Raw genomic sequence first — 16,857 nt, forward strand, 5'->3', positions numbered from 1 at the left:
AGTCAGTGCCAAGATTGTACCGCACTACGAGAGAGAGCTGGCCACTTGAACCTCTGACAACTCAAAAGCTCAAGAGCCCCCTGGCTCCTCCCCTCATCTGTCTTTATAGGGAGCTGTTGCCGGGCAAGGTCAGATTCCCGCTCTTCCTATTTTCCCACCCTTTTTTTGGTATAGAGGAACAAGAACCTAACACAAAATGGAGGCTACCTTGTTTTTGCACTAAACCAAGATGGCCTTTGATTTACAGAACTTATTTTAACTATATTTACATTAATAATTTGGCAAGATTAAACTGGAACTAACAGGTGCAACAGGAAGTATAAAAGGCAGGCCCTGCAGCTCAGTTGGGTTGGAGCTGCTGAAGGAGGCAGACGCCTCTAGCCTGCTGCTGGGGCTTGTTCCCAAGAGGGATCTCTGCAGCACCGAGGACCCAAAGCATAGGTGCTGGAACTTGGATTGCAGTGGTTTCCATTGTATACAGGGTTTACAGTTTGGTTTAATGGCTCTCAGCACCACCTCTATACACATTGTTCCAGCACCCCTGACCCAAAGGGATTGCCAGAGCTGCCAGCCGACAAGGGCACCAAGGAGCTGCTGGGAATGCTGCTAACTGTGTACCCCAGGGAGATGGTGGATACCCATGACGTGAAGGTACCCAGTGAGGGGATCATAGGAAGTAGCCTGGGGACACCAGACAATAGCCCGGTGTTGTGGACAGAATACTGGTTAGTGTGTTGTGGTGGGATCCCCGCTGACCGAGTGACAGAGCCCTCCACCACTGTTAGGGCCTGGACTGGGACCCAGTGGAATAGGGTGAGCCCAAGTACCCCAGCCACCAAGCCCACCCTTGGGGTGGCAGCCTCCCCGCTTTAGGCCAAGAGGCCTGCATTTGTCTGCCGTCTACCTGAGTTAGGACATTAGGCGAGAGACTGTTTGGTGCTTAGGGTTGCCAGATGTCCAGTTTTGACCAGAACTCCTGGTCAAAAAGGGACCCTGGTGGCTCTGGTCAGCACCACTGACTGGGCTATTAAAAGTCCGGTTGGTGTTGCAGCGGGGCTAAGGCAGAATCCCTGCCTGCTGTGGCTCCGCGCGGCTCCTGGAAGCAGCGGCATGTCCCCTCTCTGGTTCCTACAGGTAGGGGCAGCCAGGGGGCTCCATACGCAGCCCCCACCCCAAGTGCTGGCTCTGCAGCTCCCATTGGCTGGGAACTGCGGCCAATGGGAGCGGCAGGGGCAGTGCCTCCTGTCTGGCCGTGCCTACATGTAGGAGCCAGAGTGGGGACATGCCGCTGCTTCCGGGAGCTGCTTGAGGTAAGCACCACCTGGAGCCTGCACCCCGGACCCACTCCTGTGCCCCAACCCTCTGCCCCAGCCCTGATCCCTCTCCCACCCTCTGAACCCCTCAACCCCAGCCTGGAGCCCCCTCCTGCACCCTAAGTCCCTCATCCCCAGCCCCACATCAGAGCCTGCACCCCCAGCAAGAGCCCTCACCCCACCCCCACACCCCAACCCCCTGCCCCAGCCCAGAGCCCCCTCCTGCACCCTGAACCCCTCATTTCTGACCCCACCTTGGAACCTGCACCCCCATCCCAGAGCCTGTACCCCCTCCCACACCCCAAACCAGTGCCTCAGTCCAGAGCCCCCCCCATACTCTGAACCCCTCGGCTCCACCCCCAGCCCCGAGGTCCCTCCTGCACCCCAAATCCCTCATCCCTGGCCCCACCCCAGAGCCTGCACCACCAGCTGGAGCCCTCACCCCCTCCCGTACCCCAACCCCTTGAACCAGACCAGTGAAAATGAGTGAGTGAGGGTGGGGAGATCGAGCGACAGAGGAAGTGGGAGATGGAGTGAGCAGGGGTGGAGCCTCGGAGAAGGGACGGGGTAGGGGCTCAGAGGAGGGGCGGGGCAAGGGTGTTCGGTTTTGTGCAGGTAGAAGGTTGGCAACCCTATTATTTCTCCGACCTGGCGAGAGGGTCAAGGCCTTGCTGCTGAGGAGGTCAAGTTAAGATGGTCCAGAGTTTTAGTGGTATGCGTCTTTATGTGTAGATAAGAATGGTGCTGTTGGATACAATTATGTGGCACTTTTCCACCCATACTACTTCACATTTTACATCTTTCACTAGCCAGACAATGGCTTTAAAGACTCCTATCCCATGGCATGTTGCGGCACAAGTTTCCTTTCTTTATGCCATCACAGTTTCTGTTGCATCTCACCTTCTCCCTAAGCCTTTTGCACTACTTTTTGTGGGAGAGGAACATATGGTCTAAATTATTATGATCCATATAAATCACAAAGACTAAAATTTCACTAAAATGGATCAACTATTTAGTTGTCCCACTTAAAGATAATAAATCACAGCAGCACCAGAAACCTTTTAAGGAATAAAAATTGTTGATTACAAAGCTACTGCTCACCTCAAGAAATCGGAAGAAATCTTCACAATGTCTACTAATGAAAAAAACTTAGAATGCAGCAGGAAGTAAACAGATCAACTTGCATAATATGTAGTCTTTCACATTAAGTAAATTTACAGTATGAACTTTCAACCTAATGTTATTTATACAAGAATCAAAACAAGTATAACACATACTATATACCTATTATATGCAGTAAGCCTAATCACTAGAACAATTTTGAAAGGTTTACAAGATTACAAAGAGACAGAAATTCTCTTGAATATAAAAACACATCATGATGGGTTCTGAGAGCCTTATTAAGCCATTTTTGTTATGTCACAGGCCAAAGGAATGGAGATCCATTTCCCTGACTCTTCAAAGACCCCCTTCAGGGCTCTCCAGTTGCTACTGTGGCAGCTGTCAATCAGAAGGGCACAGATCCTCAAAAGCAGGGCTGCCCAGAGGGGGGGGGCAAGTGGGGCAATTTGCCCCAGGCCCTGGGCCCCGCAAGGGCCCCGCGAGCCCTGGTCCAGCGGCAGTCCGGGTCTTCGGCGGCATTTTGGCTGGTCCTTCAGTGCTGCCGAAGACGTGGAACGACTGAAGGGCCCCCCGCCGCCGAAATGCCGCCGAAGACCTGGACCGCCGCCGGGTGAGTACAAGCGCCGCAGCTCCCCCCCTTTGCCCCAGGCCCCCTGAATCCTCTGGGCGGCCCTGCTCAAAAGTATTTAGGTGCCTATCTGTCTCCTTAGGAGTCTAAGCCCACTGTTTAGGCACCACTAACATTTTCAAAACTGCCACTCAGCTGCCGCCTAACCCCATAGGTGCCTCAGTCTCCTAGGAGCCTAAGTTTTTGCCAGTCGGCATTTGCTGTCACCTAAGTCCTGACACCATCCCACAGTAATGAACAGCTCCAACCATTAGCTCATGCTAAAGCCCAGGAGGTCCCTAAGCGGGATTCTCAAACTACCCAGAGGATTGTCTATTCTGCCAGTGGGACCTGATCCCATAGGCATGCTCTGACCAAGCCTAAGACCTGATGCCTGTCAAATCCTGCAGCAGGAGGAATGTAGGCCACCATTACGTAGGGGGGATAGCACAGCACTTGCACAAAAGGCTGAGCTGGGAGCACAGGAAAACATAGGACAAGCATGAGAGAAGTACTGAGCAGGAGACTGAGAAAGAGATGGTTTTGATTACTAGGGCAAGGGCCAGCCTGACTTGGCTTAGGTGTCTAACTCCAGGAGAGGGTTTGCAGCTGAGGATCCTGAGTGGACGGAGGTGCCTATTTTTGGCCCATCAGCCAAGTGCACCAGGCAAGCTGCCTAGGAGCCTATACCCTCTCCTCTTTCTCCTCAGAATTTCACGCGGGCTAGTTTGGCTGCTCCCCATTCAGCTTGCTGGCTTCTGAGGATCTCTTTCCTAGGCACCTAACTCTCCCCATTCCTTGTATGGGGAGCCTGGGTGCCCAGCTTGGGGCTGAAGATTCCACTAGGTGGCGGGCCTCCTTGGTGTTGGGTGTTACAATGCTGAGTGGAACAACACCTAAATACATTTGAGGCTCTGGGCCAGGTTCCTGAGGAGAACAGAATGCCTTTCCCAGTCACATTTATTTCCCTGCTCTTCTAGTCAAATACCATTAAAATTGATACTGTACATAAAATTCTTAAAATGCCAAAATGTATCTAAAATGCTTCACTAAACATAATCACAGCATCTGTGAAGAATTCTTGTCAATTCATTAGTGCAGCAAATGGTATATTTTCTCTACTTCTTCAGTCTCTCCAATTTGGCCAGATGGGCAAAAGTGTTAAAAAGAGTTGAAGTGCTGCACCTATTTCTTTATATGAAATATCAAGTATCAGACCAGCTCATGATCAAACAAAAAGAAATTACTTCAGTGCATTTGAATCTTAATACCTCAAGGGCTTCTTAAAACATAATGTGGCAAATCCTTCACTTTGCCCCTGCTACTTGGTCATCACATATTTTAAGATGAGAATATGTCGCTGCGACACTGCTGAGTAATTTTATTCCAATATGGCTCATGCAACTGCAGATCTCAATTTGTCATTTTTATCTGTGGTCACATATAATACTGCTAGCCTCTAAATTTACTCAACAGCCCACTGGACATGTTTTTAGGTCTCTAATTGTCTTTATCTATCTGCACAGGCGTCGACTTTGTCCTTTCCCCAGAGGGTTCTTGACCCCCTGCTCTGCCCTTCAGACCCCGCCCCGACCCCTGCTCCTTCCCACCCTGCATCTTCCAGCCCCGCCCCTGCCTCTCCCAGCCCATTCTGTCCCTCCCCCAAGCACACCCTGCCCTCTCTCCTCCCCTTCACCCCAGCACCTCCTGCACACCACTAAACAGCTGATCCGCGGTGGGTGGGAGGTGCTGGGAGGGAGGGGGAGAAGCTGATGGGGGGCTGCCGGTGGGTGCTGAACACCCACCATTTTTTTTCCTGTGGGTGCTCCAGACCCAGAGCACCTACAGAGTTGGCACCTATGTCTATCTGCAAAGCCATATCTGTCAATTTTTTTCCAGGTGAGGTTCTGAGCTCTTGGAGGGGGTAGTGCTTCTGGAAGTTCCTATAAACAGGAAACTCTGGTATAGTTTAGATGGACTTGAAATATTTTAGCTGTTCCACTTAATATAAAAATTCCACAAGCCGGATAGCAGTCTAGAAATGAGGCTCTAGCAGCTGAACTCTAATGCAAGTAATGATCCAAAGATAGCTATTGACACTGCAACCATTTCCTTGAATCAATTTGATATAGTAATACATGTCCTCTTGCTGTATAGAAGATCTTTGCAACAATGGCTTTAAAAATTTGTAGTGCAGCTTGAGGAACATCAACAATGAGTTTTTAAGTGAAACTCTCAGCTTTTTTTTTTTTTTTTAAGTTTTTCATTCTCATGGTTGCAGAGAAAGTCTTGAAAACGTGAATGTAGTATTGTCAGTCACAAACATCCAAGAATCATGAGTCTGGCCCCCCCAAATTATGAAATTGTCTTAAAAATCATGTGATTTTTTTAAATGTAATAATAAATTTTAAATAAATAAATAATATTTTTTGTGTTTTTTATTTGCCTTTTGTTTTTTGAGCCTTTATTGTTCACTTGTCACACTTTCATGCTTTTCTTTGTAATCACGAGGGCTAGAAACTTACTTTTTTAATGAAAGTAGAGAGTCTTGCATAATCACACTTGTCTCCAGGAACACAGGGCTTAAATTAAGCAAGACTGATAAAACTACGAGAGCTGGCAATACCGGGAATCCTAATGCCTCAAAAACCAGAAGACAGAAAGAATACAAAGGCCCAGATCCTCTAAGGTATTTAAGCACCTAATTCCTTCTGAAATCATTGGATTTAGGCACCTAAATGCCTGTGAGGATCTGGGCCAAAATGTATTATTTTTTAAATCTTATGTTATTTAAAACAAACTCACGATTTTTTTTATGACATATGATATGTTAGAATGGGAAAAGGTACTGAGAAGGGCAGCAAAAATGATGAGGTATATGGAACAGCTTCCATACAAGGAGACATTAAAAAGATTGGGACTATTTAGCTTAGAAAAGAAACCACTAAGAGGGGATGGTATGGAGAATAGTGAATTTTTACTTAGCCCTTCATATAAGAACATGGGGTCACCCTATGAAATTAATAAGCATCAGATTTAAAACAAACATAAGGAAGTACTTCATACTATGTGGAATGTGGAACTCCTTGCCGGGGACCTTGTGAAGGCCAAAAGTGTAACTGGGTTCAAAAAAGAATTGGTTAAATTTATAGAGAATAGGTCCATCAATGGCTTAGCCAAGATAGTCAGGGAGGCAAACCCCATGCTCCAGGTGTCCCTGAATTTCCAACTGCCAGATGCTGGAACTGGATGACCGTCGATGGGACGCATCACTCAAAATTGCCCTGTTTTTTACATTCCTTTGAAGCACCCGGACCATTGGTCTGATGCATAATGGCCATGCTTATAATTTTAGAATGCCTGATCATGGGCAATTTTGTTCCGTCATATGGAGGTTCTTGTACCAGGCCTCATCACTGTAGTATCTGAGCACCATCCAGATATGATGAGACTAATGGCTATCGCATTTGGTTCATTTGCTCTCTCATCCCCTGGCATACTCCTCTCCCCCCCGCCCCCCCCCTTGTGTTTGACTGTAAGCACCGTTATTGCAACTGAATCCACACGTGCCCATCCTAATGCCCAGGGCTCCTTGCAGACACTGGGTCCTGCTGCCTGCGCCCAACCAGTTACACGATTAGGACTTTAGATTCAAAGCCCTCTGGGGCAGGATCTGACCCTGACTTGGGGTCTGGGCAGCCCTCCACCCCAATGGGGCGCCAGGCTAGGGCTTGCGAGCACGGCAGAATTCTGATTATAATGGTCACCAATCCCACCCCTCCAAGAGTGGGGGAGCCTGGTCAGAGAGCAAACCTCGAACCCGCGTGGGGTGACACGCTCCCTGACTGGGGGGGGGGGGTGCTGAGAGAAACTCCCCAGCAGTCCTGTGTGACACCCCCCGCCTGGCGCGGGTTCAGGCGCATCCTCTAGGGGCAGCAGTGGTAGCTGCTGCAATAACCGGAAGTTCCCCTTCTCCTTCCGGAAGTGATGTTAGCTCCCCCTCACCAGCGGCGGCGGCTCTAGACCCGGGCGCGGCGGGTGACGGAGGCGGCGGCCCGAGGAGCGGGCGGGATCATGGCGGACGGCGTGGACCACATAGACATCTACGCCGATGTGGGCGAGGAGTTCAACCAGGTACGCGCGGGCGGCACCGGTCCCTGCGTCGCCTGCAGGGCCGCGCGGCGGGGAGGAGGCGGCGCCGCCGCCGCCATTGTTGGTGTAGGCGCCCGGCCGTGGGTTTCCCGCGGAACGCTAGGCCGCTAGCGCAGGCCGCATGCGCGGGGCCCGGCAGCAGGGGAAGAGGGGAGGTCGCGCCGCTAATTCCGAAGAGGGTAACGGGCCTCAGCCCGGAGAGCGAGAGCGGCCTGCACCGGGCGTCTGCCACCGCAGCCAGCCCGCCCGCTCCCTCATGGCGCCGCCCCCCTCTGCCTTGTGGATGCGTGCGCGGGGGAGAGACTAACGCAGCCAGCAACAACCCCCCATCTCCCCACCCCGAGAGACCGTAACGCACCCAGCAACAACCCCCATCTCCCCACCCCGAGAGACCGTAACGCACCCCGCAACAACCCCCCATTTCCCCACCCCCGAGAGACCGTAATGCACCCAGCAACAACCCCCCATTTCCCCACCCCCGAGAGACCGTAACACACCCAGCAACAACCCCTCATCTCCCCACCCCCGAGAGACCGTAACGCACCCAGCAACAACCCCCCATTTCCCCACCCCCGAGAGACCGTAACGCACCCAGCAACAAGCCCCCATCTCCCCACCCCGAGAGACCGTAACGCAGCCAGCAACAATCCCGCCATCTCCCCACCCCGAGAGACCGTAACGCACCCAGCAACAACCCCCCATCTCCCCACCCCCGAGAGACCGTAACGCACCCAGCAACAACCCCCCATCTCCCCACCCCGAGAGACCGTAACGCACCCAGCAACAACCCCCCATCTCCCCACCCCGAGAGACCGTAACGCACCCCGCAACAACCCCCCATTTCCCCACCCCCGAGAGACTGTAATGCACCCAGCAACAACCCCCCATCTCCCCACCCCGAGAGACCGTAACGCAGCCAGCAACAATCCCGCCATCTCCCCACCCCGAGAGACCGTAACGCACCCAGCAACAACCCCGCCATCTCCTCACCCCCAGAGACCGTAACGCACCCAGCAACAACCCCCCATCTCCCCACCCCGAGAGACCGTAATGCACCCAGCAACAACCCCGCCATCTCCTCACCCCCAGAGACCGTAACGCACCCAGCAACAACCCCGCCATCTCCCCACCCTGAGAGACCGTAATGCACCCAGCAACAACCCCGCCATCTCCCCACCCCGAGAGACCGTAACGCACCCAGCAACAACCCCCCATTTCCCCACCCTGAGACCGTAACGCAGCCAGCAACAACCCCCCATCTCCCCACCCCCGAGAGACCGTAACGCAGCCAGCAACAACCCCGCCATCTCCTCACCCCCAGAGACCGTAACGCACCCAGCAACAACCCCGCCATCTCCCCACCCCGAGAGACCGTAATGCACCCAGCAACAACCCCCCATTTCCCCACCCCGAGAGACCGTAACGAACCCAGCAACAACCCCGCCATCTCCCCACCCCGAGAGACCGTAATGCACCCAGCAACAACCCCCCCATCTCCCCACCCCGAGAGACCGTAACGCAGCCAGCAACAACCCCCCATCTCCCCACCCCCGAGAGACCGTAACGCAGCCAGCAACAACCCCCCATTTCCCCACCCTGAGACCGTAACGCAGCCAGCAACAACCCCCCATCTCCCCACCCCCGAGAGACCGTAACGCACCCAGCAACAAACCCCCCATCTTCACATCCCCCTCCCTGAGAGACCGTAACGCACCCAGCAACAACCCCCCATCTCCCCACCTCAGAGAGACCATAACGCACCCAGCAACACTTCCCTCATCTCCATATCTGCCTCCCGAGAAACTGTATTATACAACCAGCAACATGCCCCCATCTCTGTATCTCCCGAAAGACTGTATTATACACCCAGTAACAACCCCCCCATCTCTACATTCCCCGAGAGACTGTAGCGCACATACAGCAACTGTTCAATATCTCTAAAGAGAGAGAGACTGTATTATACACCCAGCAACAAATGCCCTGCCCCCCCCCCCCCCCCATCTCTGTATCTCCCGAGACACTAACCCACACAGCAACTGGGGTGGTGGGGCTCGGGCTTCGGCCCCCTGGGGTGGTGGGGCTTTGGCTTTGGCCCCCCTGCCTGGGGCGGTGCCCCCCCCCCCCCACAGGTTGTGTAGAATTTTTTGTCTTCAGAAGGGGGTCATGGTGCAATGAAGTTTGAGAACCCCTGCTCTAGAGCAATACCTAACTCCTTTATCCCCATGGAATGAGAGCAGCTGTAACACAGATACAGAGCAATGTCCCCTCTTATCCCCATAGAGAGAGGTTGTAACACACACACAGCAATGCCTCCTGTAGCCACAGAGAGAGAGATTGCAACTGTAGCACACACACAGAGCAATGGCCTCCAGATATCCCCAGAAAGAGTAGCTTTAACACAGACATAACAGACAGAGAGAGTAATGCCCCCATATTCCTGTAGAGCAGGGGTTCCCAAACTTGCTTCACGGTGAACCACGGCCACTGGGAGCTGCGAGCGGCCATACCTGCGGACGCTCAGGTAAACAGAGCGTCTTGCGGCCCGCCAGGCGCTTACCCTGAACAAGCTGCGAACAAATTTTGGAACCCCTGCTATAGAGTGATTGTAACACACAGAGCAACAGCCCCCTGGGTTATTGACAGATACATATAGCAACAATCCCTGTAGAGAGAGCAACGGTAACACACAGAGCAATACCCCCCATCTCAATAGAAAGAGGGGCTGTAACAGACAGCAACACCCCCACCAACTCAACCTGAGAGAGACTGTAATATACACATAGCAACAACTCCCATCTCCATATTCCCAGAGAGGGAGACACACAGACACACACAAACAACCCATCCCCAGAGAAACTGTAACACACAGCAAAATCTCTCTCATTTCCATATTGGAAATCCACTTATCCCTTGAAAGTCTGTAAAACACATGATTCCCACCAGCACCAAAGAGGGGGTAGAGATAGTGTAACACATGCATGAAAATCCTTAGTCTACAGATGGATAAAGAAACCATAAAACGAGCATGATTTCTTGCCTTATCCAAGGTCTCCTAGTAGGAGAGACTAAAATGTGGCAAATTTATCATCCAGAGGGAAGGAAACTGTAAAATATGCACTGCATTTTCTTGCACACTGCAGAAATTAATAAATAAATATTAGGAGAGAGACTTGGACTAAGCAAAACTTGTCCAGTGTGTCTCCGGAATGTGAGAGTTGGACCAGTCCTGAGACACTTGGGGTATATAGATTAACAACCCTTTTTGCCTCCTAATGATAGAGCTTTGTGGAAACACATCTACTTTTTTCCTGTATTACAGCCAGTTGATTTTCAGCTGTTTACTCTTATAGTTCTTGCTCTTTCTCCTTTTTCATTCATCTCAAAAAGTCTACTTGCCCTTACCAAAATTCATGTCATGTTCTTATCAGGTTTGCTGTAACCTAGTTACCATCTGTATTTACGTCAAATGGGCTCTGGCATTACCCTAGGTCGTCATACCCCAGATTGCATTGTTTCTGCCCCAGAGCATGAGAAATTAAATAAAGTGGCCACCCTCCTGCAGACACTTCCAGACCTGCAGAGCTACTAATGCTCTGCAGTTGGCACTTGAGCACATCTTTTAGCAGGGGGAGGTTGATGTGTGTCATAGAGGGAAATAGAGAAAATGGGGGATGATGGGGCAAGAGGGAAATAGGTGATTGTATTGGGGAAAAGTTGTTTTATTTGGGTGGTGGATAGAAAAGGAACAGAAGAGTGATTATCACATGTTTAAATAAACATTTAGACATTTGCAATTTCTTTAAATCAATTAGTCATTTTGGTGAGACTACATATTACATAGGAGTGACATACCATAAAGTAAGCAGACAATGGAGAAGACTGGTTTGTTCTCTTAGGCCTTGTCTACTTGGAAAAGTTGCACAGATATAACATAAGGTGTGAATTTAAACGGATATAATGAAATTGGTGCAAAATTCTGTAGAAACACTCCTATTCCAGCATAAGAGTGCTTTCTTTGGTGTAGTTTAAGTTGCTTGGGAACTGGTTTAAATTAAGCTGAAATACTCTTATGGCAAACTAAGGGTCCACACAGGGTTTGCACTTCGTTAACTAAGTCAATTTAATTAAGCCAGTGCAAGCTTGTGTGTAGAGAAGCCCTCAAAGTGGGAATACCGTGGCTACAAATATGGTGCAGATACCTACCCCCTTCACTTCCTTCTTGAAGCCATTGTTGCAAACATGGCTGCCAAAGAGGAGAAGACGGAGAATATGCTGTCTCTTGCGATATGTCATTGTGATCCAGGGCTACCCAGTGCTGGGCATTCTCTACAGTCATTTTGATTGTCAGGACAGTGGTACCAAAGAATATTTATTCAAGCTTCTTGTTTAGATATCAGTTTGCCATATCACTTTTGTTAGGCCTTGTCTATACTAGAAAGAGTTTGCTGGTATAGCTATTTCAGAAAACCTTCCTAGTGAAGACACAGCTCATACCAGCAAGAGTTCTTTCGCTGAGACCGCTTAAACTAGTTCCCCAAACAAAATAAACTATAACAGCAAAAGGACTTTTTTGTTGGTGTAACTGCTTCTACAGTAGGCTTTTTGCTAGCATAGGTTGGTTGAAATATGGGACTCCTCCTCTCCCCCCCCCCCCCCCCCCCGATGTAGCTATGCTAACAAAAGTAGGTAGACTAGGCATTAGTTTCGACTGTCATCTTTCTTTCTCTGGCAGATTTTTTTCTTCCTTGCTGTAAAATGCTATTTTCCCGGTGGTTTTACCTCTGGTGATGGTGTTTCAAAACCTCTCTAGAAAAGCACTTGAAGTTTGTGACATTGTATGTAACGTTTCAGTGAAGAGCTCCAGGAAAGCAGTCATGAAACTTACCGAGCAGTTTCCACTGTGTGCTTCTGATCCCAATAAAGTGGCAAATGTCTAGAATGCTGTTCGATTTTATTCTGTGTTTTCTGGATAGTACATATCCTCTCTTACGTTAGGAAAAGGTTACATACATAATTGCGTACTACCTTTCTTTCTTAGCATCTAATTGAGTCAACAGTGCTCTAATAGACACTAGCTACAAACAAATCTGCCAAATGAAAAGCAAAGTATTAAAAAACAAAACAACCATCTCTGTTAAGTCTGAGGTTTCTTTTAATGTGGTAGTAATCCTGGAAATTTCTGCTGTGACTAATTAGAGCTGTCTCTCAGGCTTCTGGCAAGCTGCCACATGGCCCAGGTTGTCTGTTTTCTCTTTGCTCCAAAAATGCACACAAGCCATTGCTGCGCAATTGCTCATGGGCCTACAGTAAATTCCAGAGATGTAGTGGGGTTCAGGTTGTTAACTCGCACCTGCCAAAGATGGTCCCAGGCACGCAACTCCCTTAGCCAACTGATAATCTTGTTAAGGATAAAGATCTGGTAAGCAAATGAAATTGAGATAATAAAGAGGTTCTCCCCAACAATATTTAGTCATTTTGTCTTATATTGACTACTTAGCATAAACACACTCCAGAATACTAGGCCTTTGAATTGTCATCTTTGTGTAATTTTTCTCTAATCCCCATTTTTGGGGCTTTGTTCATCTCATTACAACTTTTAATTCCTTCTTGTTTGCATTTTTTGACCTTGTCACAATGCTCATTTTACTTCCTCAGACTTTGCTTATTTTTTTTACCTTTCAGACTGCCTTTCTTATAAGGTAGGTAGTGGCAGTTGAACAGTAATATTTTTAAATGGAAAGGTGCCAAGGAAAATACTGATCACCATCTTATTCACTTTTTCATTTCAGTTCTTCCAGATGTGAAGTACTTCTGATTATCATTCTTACTTCTACTACAGTAGTGCCTGGGTTGTCCTAATTGGGATTGTGGCCTCATTGTGCTAGGTGCTATAGAAATTTATATGAGATGGTCTCTGACCCCAAAATCATACAAGTGGCACGATCAGGGTGATGACTGGAAAATCTGTTGCAGCCTCAAAGTGGTTAGCATTAGTCAGTTCTCCTCTTTAGCAAGCATTTTACACAGGAGCCAAGTGCAAAGGGAACAGCTTGCTATTGTATAAAGTGCTATATGCTGCTGCTGTTGGTTTAGATCACCCCAATGCTACAGGAGCCACTAGTTTAGGATGGGGACTGAGAAATCCTGAAAGGGTTTGTGAATCCATTAAGTAAAGGGCAACTCTACTTATACCCAAGTTATTTCATTACATACCTCTCATTTGTATCAGTGACATAGGACTTCAGTTATGGTGAGCCACATCACTTTCCCTTGTCCTCTGCTTCAGGATTCCATACCGCTCCCCCCCTCCTCCCCATGCTGGTTGTCAGGTGGTCTCTTCCACCCTAGGCTGCTTTGATTCTATATATACACTACAGTACTACTGTAGTTTTGATGCTATCAGTTCAAGTACCATAATAAAACAAACAGGAAGAATAAAGACCTCCCATCTGAATACCCCCACAAGGAGTCCAGTCCTGGGTGTACACCCACACATAAGCCCCAGCCACGTTTGAATGAATGGCTTTGCGACCTATTGCACAAGGTGCAACATCACTCAAATTTGGCACTACTGCTTCTCCGTCATGATGAGCACATGCAGGTGTTTGTAGAGGTGTCCACAAGGTAGCTTGTGGTGGGGTTAGAGGGTAAAGGTGCTATCAGGACAGAGTTGTTAGTAGTGTCCTTTACTCTCCAACATAGGTTGGATACCCCCCTCCTCCCCAAGCCTTCAGTCCAGGCTGTGTGTGGGGCCTGAGCCTCTGTGCCCTGAGCTGGCCCCAACTTGGAGACCCTTAGAAGCCCTGTGAAGGGGCTGGCACTGCTGGGGCTCCCCAGTCCTGCCATCGAGCTCTTTGGGAGGCATAAGTCCCAGCTCCCACCTAGCCCCACTTACTGGGGCCTCCCCAAACTGGTTCCCCAGCTCAATTGTGCTGCTGAAGAAGGCAAAGTCTTTGAGGTTGTCTTCCTCGTACACCACCATAGCCCCATCTCATGCACTACGTTGCATCGCTACTCACCCAAGTTTTTCTTGGTTGTCAAGCAAGGTCACAATACTAGTCACTAAAATTTGCCCCGGCTGCCCCTCCACCATGATGGAGGAGAGGCACTAAAAGTTGCAGTGAGTATTAAAAGTTACAGTTTCTGCAACACAGTCACAGCCCACAAATTTCTTACTGTCTTACTTATAGTCAGCCTTGTCTGACCTTCCGCTTTCCTGTAAGCCTGTGGTTCGCTACCTTCTCTTGATGTTAAAACTGGCCATGGAGAGAGACCTGCACTGTTAGTGAGAACTGCGATAATGTTCTTTCCTGCAAAATTCAGATATATTTTGGGGAGCTATAAGAAAAAGCCCCAAAAAACGGGACTGTCCCTTTAAAAATGGGACATCTGGTCACCCTATTCAAAGAAGAAAAAATGGTTACTTACCTATATTGTAACCCATCTGCACCAGAGTCCCGAGTCACTATATTTTGGTGCAAAGGAACTCTCGGGGATCGGGGCAGCATTGCCCTTATATAGCCTTGAGATGGGCCATGAGGATGTGCAGAGTGTGTGTGCCACCTTGACAGGTACACCTACAGAAAACACTCGGGCTCTGACTGGGTGCACTCTCCAATGTGGAATACATATGTGCAACCACATCTCAAAGAACATCAGTTACAATACAGGTAAGTAACCTTTTTTTCTTGGGAAGATCTTGAGACAACACAGATTCATATGCCAGTAATACATGGACAACACCAACTATACGTCTCCATTATGTCAGATACAAACAGTGCCTTCCCTTAGCTGTTATAGGGTATATCTGCACAGCAAAAGCTGTGTAAAGACCAGCCTACTAGAGTTAGCTTGAATCTAGCTAGCACAGGTAATATAGCAGTGATGGTAGTGCACTCTGGGCTTCAGTACATGTAGTACAAGCCTGGGATGGATCCTGGGTATGTACTTGGCTTGCTAGCCCATTCAGAAGCTCATGTTGCACTGTCTTCATCACTGTTGTTACCCACTCTAGCTGGATTTAAACTAGCTAGGGTAGGCTAGCCCGTACACAGCACTAGCTCAGGTAGGTTAGTCAGTGCACAGCTTTTGCTGTGTGGACATACTGTTAGTGTCAGCGAAGAGCAGATGACTGATACTAAATGTGGGCAATACAGAGTGATGCTAGTGGAGAGAAGATAATGCTTCATAGAACTCAGAACCACATTAACACCCTCCATGGGGTGGGGCCAGCTGGAATCTTCATTGTTACTAGATGCCCAAATAAATATGGCTGCTGAAAAAGAGCTCTTCTGCCTAAAGCTGGCCAGGAGACTGCACCCCAGGGTGTCAGTTTTGGAGTAGGCCACAATGATCCATGCATTAATGACCATCTGCATTTATTGTTGCAACATATTGTACCTGATTGTGGAACACTGATGCATGTTGGTACCTCCTATTCTCTGCCTGTGGCACATAATAGTCTAGTTTCCACTGGACTATAATATTTTGGTCTAATTTCAGTTGTATTTAGTGTGCAGGTGCTGGGTAGTGTAGGCGGCATGTTATGTACAGGAGGTCTCTTCTGGCCTTAAACTCTTGACTCTCCGATTGTACCACATTGTCCAATTAGTTCAAAGTGAAACAGCTTACCTACTTAATAACATGGGTTGCTGACAGCGTATCACCACAATGTTCTGCTCATTTCACTGGCTACTCACTGAACCGAGTCAAACTTGGGGTTTCAGTACTGATCCTCAAAGCCCCTCATGACATTGTCATGAGCTGGTTTAAAAGCTTCTTCTCAGTAATTATAAACTCCCATGTCAGCTGCATTCCTCAGGAACTGGAACTACTAAAACATGTGAAGACTTATAAATGCAGGTGACAGAACTGAAAGCTGCTGGCCTAGAAGTGTGAAACTTGTTTCTGCAGGAAATTAAAATGATCTTGAACCTAATTTTCAGAACAAAGTGCAAAATTCACCACTTTGATTTAGCTTTCCTGCATTTAAAATAGCAATCAGGAGGGAAAGAAACAGAGACTCTTTGACTTACAGAATTTGTAAGACCGTTAAATACTGTGGTGGTGCGTGTGGCCTTCATATATTTACTGACTCAATTAATGTGTGGGTGAAGTAGATATTTAAAAACAAAAGTTAAGATACAACAGAATTTTATATAGTAGAAAGGGGTTTATGTGGGGGAGATCTTGCTGTAAAATACAGAACTTTGGTAGATGGAGATTTGTTTTGCCAAGAGAATTTTGGAGGTTCATTTCACAAGGGAGAAGATGGGTGTTATAACTTGGTATTTTTAGTAGTTGTGCAACTGACTCCTTTACAGAGCATCGGGAAACACTCTCCTCTTATAAAGAGTATGTAACCAGCTTTTCCTGCCCTGTGGTCTGGAATCCTGAAGTGGGGGAAAGCATCATGGGGAGTGGTTTAAGGGGAACGAACCTGTTATGCGAGGGTCTGAGGAGAGTTTGTTATGGCAGGGCCCTAAGGCAATGGTCTAGTCCCTGTAAAATAATAATTGTAATACAGGTAATGCCAGTGCGTTGTCACTCTGATTTTGTGGGTGAGGGACCAGTAAGACAGATGCTAACTTCATTTGCCAAGTTGTCCATTTATATCAGTGTTTTTCAACCTTTTTTTGGGCAAAGGCACACTTGTTTCATGAA

At 48.5% G+C, this 16,857-nt stretch overlaps 1 protein-coding gene across 1 annotated transcript in view; it reads left to right on the plus strand.

Annotated features, from left to right (window-relative positions):
* Nucleotides 1–7,116: 7,116 nt before the first annotated feature.
* CPSF6 (cleavage and polyadenylation specific factor 6) overlaps nt 7,117–16,857 on the plus strand; it is a 40,012-nt gene continuing 30,271 nt past the window's right edge. Inside the window, exon 1 of the mRNA XM_065402751.1 lies at nt 7,117–7,176. Within this exon, the coding sequence (XP_065258823.1) occupies nt 7,117–7,176 (60 nt within the window). The remainder of the gene's footprint in view (nt 7,177–16,857) is intronic.

This window comes from Emys orbicularis, chromosome 1 (genome assembly GCF_028017835.1).
Source record: "Emys orbicularis isolate rEmyOrb1 chromosome 1, rEmyOrb1.hap1, whole genome shotgun sequence".
Lineage (NCBI taxonomy): Eukaryota > Metazoa > Chordata > Testudines > Emydidae > Emys > Emys orbicularis.